This window comes from Moschus berezovskii, chromosome 17, assembly GCF_049115385.1.
Source record: "Moschus berezovskii isolate FMDL1 chromosome 17, NW_MosBer_1.0, whole genome shotgun sequence".
In the NCBI taxonomy this organism is placed as follows: Eukaryota; Metazoa; Chordata; class Mammalia; order Artiodactyla; family Moschidae; genus Moschus; species Moschus berezovskii.
In genome coordinates this window covers 52,249,413-52,264,573 of record NC_142476.1, presented here as the reverse complement: position 1 = coordinate 52,264,573, position 15,161 = coordinate 52,249,413, and the positions used below count along the sequence as shown (strand labels likewise).

At 39.0% G+C, this 15,161-nt stretch overlaps 1 protein-coding gene across 7 annotated transcripts in view; it reads left to right on the top strand.

Annotated features, from left to right (window-relative positions):
- The window catches only part of DNM3 (dynamin 3), a 670,947-nt gene that overhangs the window by 620,693 nt on the left and 35,093 nt on the right, over nucleotides 1-15,161 (top strand). For all 7 annotated transcript variants that reach the window (XM_088845459.1, XM_088845461.1, XM_088845462.1 and 4 more), the window contains one exon: nucleotides 10,276-10,440. In XM_088845459.1, coding sequence (XP_088701585.1) covers nucleotides 10,276-10,440 — 165 coding nt within the window. The remainder of the gene's footprint in view (nucleotides 1-10,275; nucleotides 10,441-15,161) is intronic.

Sequence of the window (15,161 nt, the reverse complement as noted above, 5' to 3'; positions counted from 1 at the left end):
TTGCCTAGAAAATCCCATGGATGGAGGAGCCTGGTAGGCTGCAGTCCATGGGGTCGCTATGGGTCGGACATGACTGAGCGACTTCACTTTCACTTTTCACTTTCACACATTGGAGAAGGAAATGGCAACCCACTCCAGTGTTCTTGCCTGGAGAATCCCAGGGACGGGGGAGCCTGGTGGGCCTCCATCTATGGGGTCACACAGAGTTGGACACGACTGAAGTGACTTAGCAGCAGCAGCAGCAGCAGCATTATGATCCTTACCTTCAAGAAACTTTCATTGTGGTTAGAGAAGTCAACATTTACATACCTAACTAAGATACAAGACAAAGGATCAAACATCTAAACTGAATGTTCAGAGGGTATTGTGTTTTAGAGGCAGCATTCAAAGATGTGTTGCATTTGCACTAAACCTTGAAGGATGAGTATGTGGAGGTGGAATAAGAAGGTTTTAGGCTGAGAGGACATCATGACTATCTCTCGATGTTTTCTTCACTTGGATTCTTTAGAACATAGGTAACAGAACTTAAATTCAAGTGTACTTAACTTTTTAAAACTAACAAAACCCTTTACTGACTGGTATAACTGCACAGTCCAGAGATAGACAGAGCTGTCAGAGCCAGATCCAGACATTCCAATGATGTCTTTAAATATCTGCCTCTCTGCATGTTTCACTATACAGTTCTCTGTGGTGACTTCATTCACTGGCAGGTTTGAGCCCTCTTCACTCTGACGCAGGCTAGCCCTCAGGCTTACATCTTAAGAAGCTCTCATCCTAACTGAGAGGGAGCTTCTCCTTCTGACAGTTCTGACAGATGTGCAGTGATTGGCTTTGCTTGGTCGCATTGCCGTCCGTCATCAGAGAGGCCAGGCCAGATAGGTAGATTGGTGAGGGGGTACTTGGCCTGATCCATGCAGTCCCATCTAACCGCCAGAACTGAGAGTGGGGGAGAGGAGACTGCCCACATTTATATTTGGTCTATCAACAGAGGAGGGGTGGCACGACCTTGTGATAGAATAGAGAGGATGAAGATGGATTATTTTTTTATTCATCTCCCTCTCACTTAGAGAATGCTGTGAAGTATAGTTAAATCATTAGAGTGGGACCATTGTAATTTCCCATCACAGCCTCCTTGATCTTCTGCTTCTCTGAATTCCTACAGCACCTATAAACTCCACTAAGCAATGCAACACTGAATCACATACTGTTTTATAATCTATAGTGAGACTGTGTATTAGCATTCTCCAGAAAAACAGAACCAATAGGATGTGCATGTTTTATACATATCTATATGTCTCTTTATATATATCTGTATCTGTCTTTCTCTGAGATTTTTAATAAGGAATTGGCTCACATGATTAACAAGGCTGGCAAGTCTAAAATCTACAGGGTGGATTGGCAGGCTGGAGACCCAGAAGAGTCAGTGATCCAATTCGAGTCTGAAGGCAGTCTGTTGTAGAAGCAACAAGAGCCAGTGTTGCAGATGAAGTCTAAAGGGAGTCTGCTGGAGAATACTCTGCTGAGGGAGGCCAGTCTTTTTGTCCTATTCAAGCCTTCAACTGATTAGATAAGGCCCACCCATATCACAGAGGACAATCTGCTTTACTGAAAGTCCACCAATTTAGATGTTAATCTCATCCAAAAACACTCTCACAGAAATATTCAGAATGTTTGCATCAAATATCTGGGTATTCTAGTCCATGGTCCAGCCAAGTTGTCAAACAAAATTAATCATCACAGATTGTTTTTATGTTTACCTTTAGTTTAACTGTTTCTGTGTTCTGGTGGTTTTTCTCTTTGGAAATATTCTAGTTCTTGTTCTGCTATTCCAAAGATATGTAATTACTTTTTAATCAAAAAGGAAATTTATATCAGTTGATTGTTATTTCAGTTCTTTTACTAAAAGGGTTTTATTTATGACAAAGTTAAATTTTAAACAGTTAATATTGTTAGTTAATCCTAATAGTTAATACTGAAAAATAACTTTGTCCCTTTTGAAATTACTTATATTATCTAAAACCAAAAATGATGGTGAGGGGAGTAGTTATTTTTGAAGAAACCTTTTAAATTGTTCTGTTTAGACTGTTTATTGTTTGGATGAAAGGTTGCTATTCATGGCAAGCAAATTTGGTATATAAAGATTGGAATTTTCCAAAACTAAATATTACCAATTGTAGAAAGAATTCTTAGTAATACTGTTTAGTAATATTTGATGTATTTATATATGTAATATATTTTATATATATGTATTTTTCATATTTATAAACTTATCTGTTTTATAAAGTAATACAGGCCTTTAGATTAAAACCTAGATTGGAATTATTATAACTTCTAGGAGGACCTCAACACAGAGCTTGTAAATTTTTAGATTTCTTTAAGAACCCTCATGGGCTTCCCTGGTAGCTCAGCTAGTAAAGAATTTGCCTGCAATGCAGGAGACCCTGGTTCGATTCCTGGGTTGGGAAGATCCACTGGAAAAGGGAGAGGCTACCCACTCCAGTATTCTTGGGCTTTCCTGTGGCTCAGCTGGTAAAGAATCTGCCTGCAATGCAGGAGACCTGGGTTCTATCCCTGGATTGGGAAGATCCCCTGAAGAAGGGAAAGGCTACCCACTTCCATATTCTGACCTGGAGAATTCCATAGACTGTATAGTCCATGGGGTTGCAAAGAAGTCAGACATGACTGAGCGACTTTCACTTGCACCCACTTCAGTATTCTTGGGCTTCCCTGGTGGCTCAGCTGGTAAAGAATCCTGATGCCTGCAATGTGGGAGACCTGGGTTCATTCCTGGGGTTGGGAAGATCCCCTAGAGAAGGAAATGGCTACCCACTCCACTATTCTGGCCTGGATAATCCCCATGGACAGAGGAGCCTGGCGGGCTACAGTCCATGGGGTCACAAAGAGTCACACAGAACTGAGCGACTAAGCACAGCACAGCACAAGAATCCTTGTATCCATATTTTCTCAGTTCCAGATAAAAGCAGTTGTTTCAGGGCCTCTTAAATGCAAATGCAATGACTTCCAGTTACATAAGCAAAATCCTCTGACCCCTTTTTCTTTCCAAAGCCACTATTCCTCGCTGTCACCATCCAAGTTATTTATTAGAGACTCAGACATATGGAGGCTTCCCTGGTGGCTCAGCTGGTAAAAGAATCTGCCTGCAATGCGGGAGACCTGGGTTTGATCCCTGGGTTGGGAAGATCCGCTGGAGAAGGGAAAGGCTACCCACTCCAGTATTCTGGGCTAGAGAATTCCATGGACTATACAATCCATGGGGTCACAAGAGAGACAGGACTGAGTCGGACAGGAGTGAGCAACTTTCACTTTCACTTTCAGACATACGGGGCACTGGACAGAAATATACTGTTAAGCAGCCGTTGGGCTAAATGAAAGTTAAAAAAAATATATATATATATATAGCTGCATCAGAATTAGGATAGGTTTGTTGTTGTTGTTAAATGATTATCTTTAAAATCCTAAAAGTTTTTTCAATGTCTGTTTAATTTCACATTAATCTTACATAGTTTTATAACATTTATCATCATGTTATATAAGATGAAGAGATACAAAACTATAGAGAGAATAAAAAAGTTACAGTAGGTAAAGGAGAAACAAGGAAGAAAAATAACAGAATCAGAAGTTGGGTCCTGCCTGCTAACATAGTGGTTATCCCCTGTATACCCTGGATCAGGTGAGGCTCAGTGTTTTCTCCTGTAATAGGGCTATTTCTTACAGATTGGAGGTGCAAATAAATGCCCCTTTGCTTCCCAGTGTTCTGACTACAAATACCGCTCACATCTGTAGACATCTTCAGACTGTTAAAATCTTTATATCAGTTGAAATACAAATCTCAATGCACATAGCTGTTTACCCTTTCCGGGCAAGTAAGAGGCTGAACTCATTTGTAGGAATCTAAGAGATCATGCTGTTTAACAATACCCCAGTTATCTGGAGCTCAGTCACTCAGGTTCCTTCAGAAACAGAAATCCAATCCCTCAGGAAATGGCCTGGGTTGGTTACTTTCTTCCGTCATTTATTCCACAATATTCACGAAGCTCCTGTTATATATAGGGCTCTGTGCTAAGTCAACTCATCAACTCGTCGGGGAGGAGAAGGGGACGACCGAGAATGAGATGGCTGGATGGCATCACCGACTCTGTGGACATGAGTTTGAGTGAACTCCGGGAGTCGGTGATGGACAGGGAGGCCTGGCGTGCTGTGATTCATGGGGTCACGGAGAGTCGGACACGACTGAGCGACTGAACTGAACTGAACTGAACTGTGCTAAGTACTAGGGAAAAGTAATGAGCATGTTCTCTCAGCCTGTCTTTGAAATCTTACCCAGCTCTGAAGGTCCATCTCGAATGTTGCCATCAGTAAAGACTCCCCAGAAGCCCACCGTGCTTGAGCTCACCCTAGACTCACTAATTCATCTGACACTGTGTTGCCCTGCTACAAGCAAGGTGTGTGGTTTTAGGCTTCATTTATGTCTCTCACAGTCCACATTAGACACTGAGTAAACGTTTGTATTGACTTAATAGTGAAATACCTCTCCCAAAATACCAGGCCACAGCCTTGACTATCCTTAAAGGCTTCCTGGAGCGTGTTTCTCCTACCGTCTTTTCTTATAAGTTTGGTTGCCTGCCTTTCTGGCCTCTGCAAATTAGAAGCGAATGGGAATGGGGAAAGGTTTTTACTGAAACAGTCTCCATAATGTGGAGCTGGAAGATTCAAAGCAGCATTACCATGGCAACATATTTTCATAATGAAAATATCAATGACCTGCTTCACTAAGAAAAGTTAAATTATATTTTTTACCCTTTGTTTGTGAAGGAAATGGCAACCCACTGCGGTATTCTTGCCTGGAGAATCCCATGGACAGAGGAGTCTGGTGGGCTACAGTTCATAGGGTCACAAAGAGTCAGACACGACGGAGCAACTAACACATACACACCCTTTGTTTACAGTAGTGGAGAACTGTATAACAATAGTAAGTTGCGGGTTATGTGAAAAAATCAATTGTGTAAATCTGGAGGTTATCTCCCCAAGTTCTCCACTGGTGAGAAGAGACACAGAAAAGCCCCCCTTGAACTCTGTAGAATATGTGCATATTCCTGACAGGACACTTTGTATTTCTGTTATTTCCCTTTTAAAGAGTGCAGTCCCGTGCATGTGTGCTAAGTCGCTTTACTCATGTCCAACTCTTTGAGGCTCCATGGATTGTAGCCCATCAGGCTCCTCTGTCATGGAGATTCTCCAGGCAAGAATAATGGAGTGGATTGCCCTCCTCCAGGGGATCTTTCCAACCCAGGGATTGAACCCACGTCTCTTATGTCTCCTGCATCAGCAGGTGAGTTCTTTACCACTAGCGCCACCTGGGAAGCCCCCAAAGAGTGCAGTCACCAGCCTTATTCAGATAGTTTCAAGATCCTCAAAGAAGCCTATGACATAAGTAAGAGCTTTAAGGAAAGGAAGGAGACAAAGACAAAACATGAAGTACAGACATCCTGATCAAGCCCAGAGTTTTTCTGCAGTGGATGTTTTGAGCTATGGCAGGAATTATTTCTCATCTGGCTCCCTCATTCTTTGACCTGTTGAAGTTTCAGGTCTTTGTGTGTTAGTAGCTCAGTCGTATCCGACTCATTGCGACCCCATGAACTGTAGCCCGCCAGGTTTCTCTGTCTATGGAATTCTCCAGGCAAGAATACTGGAGTGAATTGCCATTCCCTTCTCCATTCAAGTCTTTAGGAGAAAGCTTTTAAATTAAAATTTTATAAAGCAGCCTGTTTCTTGAATACTGTGTAAATAATATTAATTTTTAAAGCAATTCTAAGTTGTTATTTTTTATTACTTACATTGCATTAGATTTCTCAAAAGCTATTTAGAAAAAAAAATTACAATAGGAAGGCCTGTCCATTGTTATTTTTCAAAGGAAAGCTGGTTTTCACAGTATTATTCACATTTTGTAAACAGCAGCAATGAACCTGCACATAAAAGGTTAAATGTTTGCAGACCATTCTTTTTTTGCCTCAAAGATCAGAGACAAATTACTATTTTTATTTTACATTCCCTTGATGAGGATAATGATAAACAGCTGTCACTTCAGTGCTTAGACTGCAAAGAATCCTATCGCAATCCTATAATTTAAACAAAGAAAAAATACACAGTCATACACAGTATTCATACAGAAAAGAGAATGATAGAGAATTTGCTTAAGGGAGCATTTGCTCTCTGCAGTTACTCGGTTAAAAGAAAAAATTCTACATATGTACATTTCCCCCACTCATCTTCGACATATTAGAAGGGACAATTACTCCTTTCTTTCTAAAATCGTAACTTGAATTCTGTGACTCCCCATCATGCCCATGATCTTATCAGAGTAGTTAAGATTTGCATGTAACTACACATCTACTAGGATTTCCAAAACCTAAAGAGAATTTCTAATTATTTTACTGGTTATTCTGAAACATTTCTTCTTTTTTTAATGTTGAGAATTGAATTGTTCAGTGTTCTCTATTCACTCCAATTTTTGCTTATTATTTGCATCTGGTTTCAAAAAGTGAAAGTCAATGTCTTTTGCATATTTTGATATGCAAAAATTAAAGCAAGGCTAAAAGTTAAGTATACGGTAAAGTGGGAAAATTTATTGTTTCTATATGAAAATAGAAATGGTGGTATAATTTTCCTGGTGTTTCATTTTCCTAGAGGTTCTTTTAATAAATACTGTTTATTCCGGTTTTCTCTTTTGGCTCATCGTATTTTTTATTTTTATAAGTATTTAAATGTCATCTTTTCCTAGAAACTCTTTTTACATTTATTATTTTATCTGTGAAACTGATTTGACAAGTTATGGGATTTCCCCTTTACATAATAGTTCTTGTTTTTTTTAATACCTAAGAAAAACTAGAAATTGGCTTCACATTGTATCCAGGGATCAAACCCAGGTCTCCCACATTGCAGGCAGGATTCTTTACCAACTGAGCAACCAGGGAAGGCCAAGAATACTGGAGTGGGTAGGATATCCCTTCTCCAGGGGATCTTCCTGACCCAGGAATCTAACCGGGGTCTCCTGCATTGCAGGCAGATTCTTTATCAGCTGAGCTACCATCGTAGACCCTCACATTATATTTACCTTCTATTTATTGAACATTTCAGCTCTCAGAGCCTCAGCATGCTTTTGGGTTGACGATAACAGTGGTACCCACCTCCTAAGGTTGTGGTGTGGATCTTCTATGTAAAACGTCTAGCACAGTACCTAGAACACCGTAAGTGCTCAAAAATGTTCCTGGCAGAGAAAGTATGTTGATGCTAAAATGACATTGTCCCCTTTTGTTAAATACGACAGCAAAATCCCAATATGTTTCAGGTCAGAGAGACGAACTAAAATGCATTTTATCTATTATGGAGATATATATTGCTTTATGTAAAAGATGTTTTCCTCACAAAGCTGTAGGTCATGTATTTTCACTTGATATATCCATGATTTCATTGTCATTTTATCATCTTCACTATAATCAGGGCTTCCCTGGTGACTCAGATGCTAAAGAATCTGTCTGCAATGCAGGAGACCTGGGTTTGATCCCTGGGTCAGGAAGATCCCCTGGAGAAGGGAATAACAACATAATCCAGTATTCTTGCCTAGAGAACCCCATGGACAGAGGAGCCTGGTGGGCTACAGTCCATGGGGTGGCAAAGAATCCGAGGCAACTCAGCAACTAATACTTTCACTTTCACTATGATTAAGTAGTTCAGTTCAGTTCAACTCAGTTCAGTCACTCAGTCATGTCCGACTCTTTGCGACCCCATGAATCACAGCACGCCAGGCGGATCCTAATTCATCAACTCGGAATTTCTCTCATCTCCAATTTTGTAACAAATAGGCACTCTTAGAGATCTTGAAATGTACTGAGGCAGCTTCCTTGATTTAGACAAAGCCTTTTTAGTGTCAACTCCTCCTCCTTCTTCTCTTTCTCTGGTGCATCAAGCTTTGTGCTAGTTGCTGAGAAGTGAGAAATAAACAAGACCCTGGAGTCTAATAGTGGGAGAAGCATAACTAGGCTGGATATAAATCATAGATGGTAGTACAAGACACAGATGAAGTATTGTGCAGGGAGTGATGGTGGGTCTGAGGGCCATTGGGAGTTTGTCTAGAAGAGGTGATGGTGAAGCTGACTTTGAAAGATAAAAGGTCTTCACAGATGGGAGGAGGGGATTCCAGGGAAAGAGATTAGCTTGTAGAAAACACGGCAATTTAAAAATAGTAGTTTGCTATTTTTATATTATTTGAATTGAAAATGTCTTGTGCTCAAATTTTTCAACTTAAATTTTCATAATGTGTGTTGAGAACCAAGCAGCTCTCTAACTCATTCCATGAATATTCAGAAAGGAAAGAAAGAAGCTAACATTATTGAGAACCCACAAGGCCCCTGGCTAGGTTACTTCATGTGCATTATCTCATTTAACTTACACAAGTTTTAACTTGTGTATCCCCATTTTAAAGATGGGGACGCTGAGTCTCAGTTACATTAAATAAATGAGGTGTGGCCACACAACCGGTGCGTGATAAAGCCTGAGTTTAAATCTAAATTTTTACTTTCAAATACGATACCTTTAAGACAACATTGCAGTTACCACTGATTCTCAGAATTTAGGCTTAGTGTGGCACACAAGCTACAGTAGTTTTTAATGCCCTGGGAAGAAGTTTTTTTCACTGCCTTTGCTGACCTTCCTCTATCACTTTACCACTTTATCACCCTAGCTTTTTACCTATTTATCCCAAATCCTATTGTGCTTGTATTACAAATTAATAATAAAAGTAAGGAACTACCTGATTTACTCCCTTCAGTGACCAAAGACCATTTAAAAAGAAATGGTATAGGGATAGGGAAACAACTGTCTTTATATTGAGACCTCTAATCCCCTCTCTCGCTGCAATAGCAGTAAGATGCCTCCGAAATGTCCTCCAGTTGTCATCATGAAGTATGCGATTCGACTCTTAGGTTTAGAAAGTAACTGTTGTGTTTTAGAGTGAGCACATATTATTTTAATATTTTTAAGGTGTTAGAAAAGCAACAGAAGCCTATATAAATGTTTAGAACTAATTTCTATCTTTGTTATTGTTGATCTTGTGGCCTACAAATATGCCTTTCACACATACATATTGATCCAAAGTTAACACTTATTTATAGATCCATTTAAGCAATTCAGCACAGTGCTTTGCTGAGAACTGATTGGATGATTAAAAACCTGGCAGATCAAAGTAGGTACATTTCCAAAGAAAATTACTTCATGTCCACATTGGAAGCAATAAATTATATCCCCCTCTTTTTTTTGCATTAGTAATTAAATCTTTCCAAATGCTAGAAAGCAACCAGACCACTAACAATATTTGTATCATGTTCTGGGGCTTAGATGGTTCAACCTGACTTGAAATGGAGACCATTTATTCTAAATTGATTTCAATGCTAAGCCAACAGGTCAGCCCTTAATGATGAAGATGCCCAGCCCAGCCTCTGGTGGATAAGCCAAAATTAATTAACTCAAGTTGCAGAGTATAGAAAACAGATGCTTCTCTCATGTTGCACAAATAAATGCTTTGTGTTTGGATGTATTCTGTTTTATTCAAAGAATAACAAGTTGGGAGTTAAAACTGTAAGTTTTTCACAGTGGAGCCAGCCTTTAGTAGTGATGACAGAAGCATGAATTTATAGAACAAATTCCAGCAAGTGCATGGAAAAATGCATTATCCCCTATATCTCTTATTTTGGCTCCAGGCCAGGCCTAGGAAATTTAGTTTTAAATCTGGACTGATCCAAGTGCTGATCCATTCCAGAGCAGACCTAGGAGTTCCAGAACAACACCAAGGTTATTTCTAATCTATAGAATCCCTGGAGACCCCTCCCAGAGGTTTACATCTGCATCAGATATTTGGATTCAGTTTATTTTGCCAACTTGCAAATGGCTTAAGATTACATTGTTCTCTAGAGGTATGTTGTTAGGTGCACTGTTTATCTGATTGTCTGTCTAAACATTCATTCAGAATCCCAGTATTTTGCTTTTCCTTGATTGTAGCAGGCTAAAGGTAGAATAATAACTGCATGGTTCTGATCTCTTTTCAGAATAAATGGCTGTTTGATAAGATAAAGATGTTACCATCTGGTAGTACAACTTCAAATTCAGTATACAGAAGTCAATCATATGATAATGTCTGGTTGTTGTGTTTTTTTTTTCTGAATCATTGTGAAATAATCCTTGTTTTTCTTTCCTTTCTGTTAGACTGAAAATGATGAGAATGGCCAAGCAGAAAACTTTTCTATGGACCCACAGTTGGAGAGACAAGTGGAGACCATTCGCAATCTTGTAGACTCCTATATGTCTATTATCAACAAATGTATCCGAGACCTAATCCCAAAAACAATAATGCACCTTATGATCAATAATGTAAGTATTTATCAGCTGTCTCATTTTTAACTTCTAATCCCATACTAGCATGGAAATTGCTCACACTGTCTTCAGCTTCTTTGTGATATTTTCTGCATGGTCAAAACACCTATTACCCAGGCTTATCATTTTCCATTACAAGTGGTAATTGACTGAGTGGAAGGGAACTTAGGAAAGAAAACATAAAACTTCTAGCTAAAGTGGTATTTCCTATTGGCTGTCTCCTCTAGAAGGGTGTGAATTTGCTCATGATAAAGCACAGCAAAAATACTATAGTCAAGTAATAAATTAGTTGCAAAGCCAGGAATAAAACCAGATACCCTGGATCCTAGACTTTGAAATTAAAGTCAAAAGATATCTATTCTTTTCTACATATTCATACAGAATATGGTAGTATGGTTCTTCTCACCTTCTAAAAATTATAGAATACTATTTTAACCTAGCAAAGGGCTTTTTGCCCTATCCCCATGGATAAAAAAACTAGTTTCTTTTTCTTTTCTAAGGTAAGATGATAGAACCAAGGATCTCAAAGTAATAGATCTATATTTCATAGAATCTTTCCCTTTTCATGGTTATTTTTACAGCAGTCAGGAAGTGATACTTAAATTACATGGTCTGGTTTAGTTCTTTTGGTAGCTACTTTGCTAAACTATAAATAATACTGCAATTTATTTGAGAACTTATCTTTTAGATAAGATAGGCTATAATGGGGTGCTTTATAGCACGCTTTTCTGATTCTTGTAAAGTGCAACATCAATTTTATTCCTTGTTATATTCTAAGGACAAGTTTTTATTTAAATCAATAATATATTATTAGCATTTGCTTGTAACAAAAATTAGATGGTAAAGTAGAAAAGAGCCCCACCCTAGAATTCAGGAGAAACATGGATTCTACACTTGGTTCTGTTACAAATTCTGTTGTTCTTGTTCTTGTTCAGTCTCTCGGTCATGTCCTAATCTTTGTGACCCCATGGACTACAGCATACCAGGCTTCCCTGTCCTTCACTCTCTCCCTGAGTTTGCTTACTCATGTCTATTGAATCGATGATACCATCCAACTTTCTCAACTTCTGTTGCCCCCTTCTCTTTCTGCCCTCAATCTTTCCCATCATCAGAGTCTTTTTCAATGCCTCGGCTGTTCGTATCAGATGGCCAAAGTATTGGAGCTTCGGCTTCAGCATCAGTCCTTCCAATGAATATTCAGGGTTGATATCCTTTAGGATTGACTGGTTTGATCTCCTTGCTGTCCAAGGAACTCTCAAGAGTCTTCTCCAGCACCACAGTTAGAAAGTATCAATTCTTCGGCACTCACCCTTCTTTATGGTCCAACTCTCACATCAGTACATGACTACTGGAAAAACTGTAGCTTTGACTATACGGACCTCTGTCGGAAAGTGATATCTCTGCTTTTTAATACACTGTCTAGATTTAACCTAAGACAATCCTTTGTGTCTTTCTATTTCCTCCATATATAAAATACGAATCATAAAAAGTATCTAGCTTAGTTATTTGTTCCCCAAGATAGTATATATGGAAGTATCAATACAATGAAAAGTATAATTATAAGAAACTAATATGGCTGCCTACTAAAGAATTGAAATAACCATTATCCATATATTGATTCCTGTCAAAATTCTAAGTTTGACAGCTTGTTGTTCATGATGTATGAGCTCCTTGACTTGAAGACGCCAGTCACATGAGCAATCTTGTTTTTAACTCACTTTATTTTCATACACATTTCATTTATTCAAACAAGGTGAGTAGAATGCTTTGAAGTATCAGCAGCAGGTAAACAATGTATTCGAAATATATTGGAAACTATAAATTATATACTTAAGCTTAGTCAACGGCCTGCTATGTGACCTGAAGCAAATCATTTGGCCCCTCTAGGCTGAAGTCAGTCACTTCTAAAACTACACTAGGAACCCTGAGCTGCCCCCCAGAATTGTCAGAGAACATAATAAATGTGACTCTATGCCATTTTGAAAAATATAAAGTACTAAACAAATAGTCTGTGTATTTTTCAAATTAGCCCCTTAACTTCACCTAAATGAGTTCAGGTTGTTTTGCTGTGGAATCCAGGCACTTGCTTATTTAAACATTTTCCTGATTAAGAATCATTTATCTTTTCACTGTTTTACCGAGAGTCATTAGTGCTGCCATCAGTTCAAACGCTGCTCTGCTCTGCACTATATTAAATCATCAGCACAGGAAATAGCACTTCCTGTCTATAGCTGTGAGGAGTGGCTTGACATAAATTCGTCAAAAGGGGGAAAAAAAAGAAAACTGATTGCAGATCTATCCTACTTTCACCTTCTCAAGAAACACACACACACAAAGAAACATGAGGATAATTGCCCTCACCCCTCACCACTCACTTGCTTTATGAGATGGCAAAACCCCTACCTAAGGGTATTATCCATGGAAGTGAAGTTCTGCTAATTGTCCTTGAGGAGACCTCACATAAGAGTCATGAGAAAGAAGACTTCAATTAAGACTTGATCTCCAAGGTCAAACCTTGAAGTAGAGATTGATAGGAATGTGGAGAAAGTAAAAGCATTATGTAATGCTGGATTCTTATGACATTATGGCTATCTTTGTTTGGATGTAATTGTTCATATCTACCAGAAAATAGTTTTATACATCTAGGATGATTGCTTTCCTTTGGATATTATTTTATCCACATTTTTACCGTATATGTAAAAGTATATAGAGCTTCCCTGGTGGCTCAGCGGTAAAGAATCCACATGCCAATGCAGGAAATGCAGGTTCAATCCCTGGTCTGGGAAGATCCCCTGGAGAAGGAAATGGCAACCCACTCCAATATTCTTGCCTGGAGAGCCCAATGGAGCCTGTTGTGCTATAGTCCATGGGGTGGCAAAGAGTTGCACATGACTTAGCAACTGAACAACAAAAATGAAAGTATATAGTCTTATATGTGTGTGTGTGTGTGTGTATAATATAAATTTATATGTATAATTATGTATATGTAGAAATACAAATCCCTTTTTTAAAAAGTATATTCTCATGACATCTTATGGTGCAGAATGTCTGATCCCTTTTTGTTCATTCCAAAAGCACCCTTTTGAGTACAAGGAACAGAAACACACTGAACCACCCAGCACTGTGTCATACATATGTGTTGATTTTTTTTTTTAACTTGAAGAGATCTTCAAGTGAGAGAATTAATCATAGAATCATAACAAGAAAACAAATACTTTGACTCCTCATTCTGAATTCCATCTACTTAACCCTGCTGTTTCTATAAATGGTTGTGGGTGAAAAAGCTAGCTGTTCCTGCAGAACCCATAAATGCCTAAAACCGGGTCCTCTATTTGTTAACTATCACTATTGAAAGCCGGGCTGTGGCCTTTCCTCTATGAAATGGGAATGGCTACTCTGCCTTCTGAAAGCGAATATGTTTCAGCCAACTTTCATAAAGTTCAGAATTTGGTGGGCAGTTTCCTTTGAAAGTTTACATTAAGTGTTCTGCCACTCAAGTCTCCATATGGAATTGTTTAAGAAGTTTAAAGCCAGCAATAAATGCCTTGCCTCAGACATACTGTAAGCCTTTGTCTATTGAAATGCAGCAGCTGTTTCATTGCTTAAACATACCAGGTAACAGCGGCACAAAGAAATAGCAAGTTTATGACAGGCGGTTTTTCCGGACAGGCTACAGGCAAAGCGACAGAGTTTTGTTTGAGACTTTAAAGAAAACACACATATAACACCGCATAGCAAGCACATCTTGATGGCCTCTTCTTCTAGCTCACACTACCAGAAGTTCTTGATCAGAGAATCAAGAAAGTGAATCCAGCTTTATTTGAAAAGTGTTAGTGACAAAGCGGCACATAAGTCTGTGTTTGAACCCATAGGACAGCCACCTGTTGGGTACTCATGATTTTGTCCAGTTTCAAGTGAAGAAGTTGAGGCCCCAAGAGGCTAAGTGACTTGCCCAAGATCACACAGCTGGCGGTGGCAGGATCATGACTAAAATCCACCTCCATGTCTTCTCATTCATGGTCTGATAGTCTCTCCAGTCCACCACCAGAGAGTGCATATGGCAAGGTTCAGAACATTCTAAGTCAGTCTTCTCAAACTAGGGGGTGTGGGCTCTGATCCCCATAGCATATACATAGGCTGTCTTCCCAGAGGGTTCATTGAAAATTTGATTAGGATTTGTTTGAATACGAGAAACAATGTTTTGAATCTTAACTAGTAAGTAATGTAAAACATTGTTCCTCGTAGTCAAACAAACCCAGCTAATACAAAATAGAATGTAAAGTTTTATGAAACATTTTAAGAACCAAATATGAAACCTAGAGGCATTTCACACTTGAAGCCTGAGCCCCTGGACCCCTGGAGGTCCACTTTCACTCTCCTTGGCCATTGGCCCTTTGGTGGAAAATAAGTAACATGTGCCCTAGTTTCACAACTTACTGTAACTTTAATGTGTATGAAGTAGAGTGTTATTTTAAACATTCATTATTTGAAGGGAAAGAACATCTTAAATACCAGAGCACTGATTTGTTTCCACCAGTCAAGAATTCCGTACCCCACTCAAGAAACAGATCCCAACTAAGACCTAGAAGCCTCACAGGCCCCACTTTTGCTCCCCTCCACCCTCCCACCATCACTCACCACCAAGGGTAACTCTCCTGCTTTCTTACATTATAGATTAGTTCTGCCTATACTTGAACTCTGGAATCGTACAGTATGTA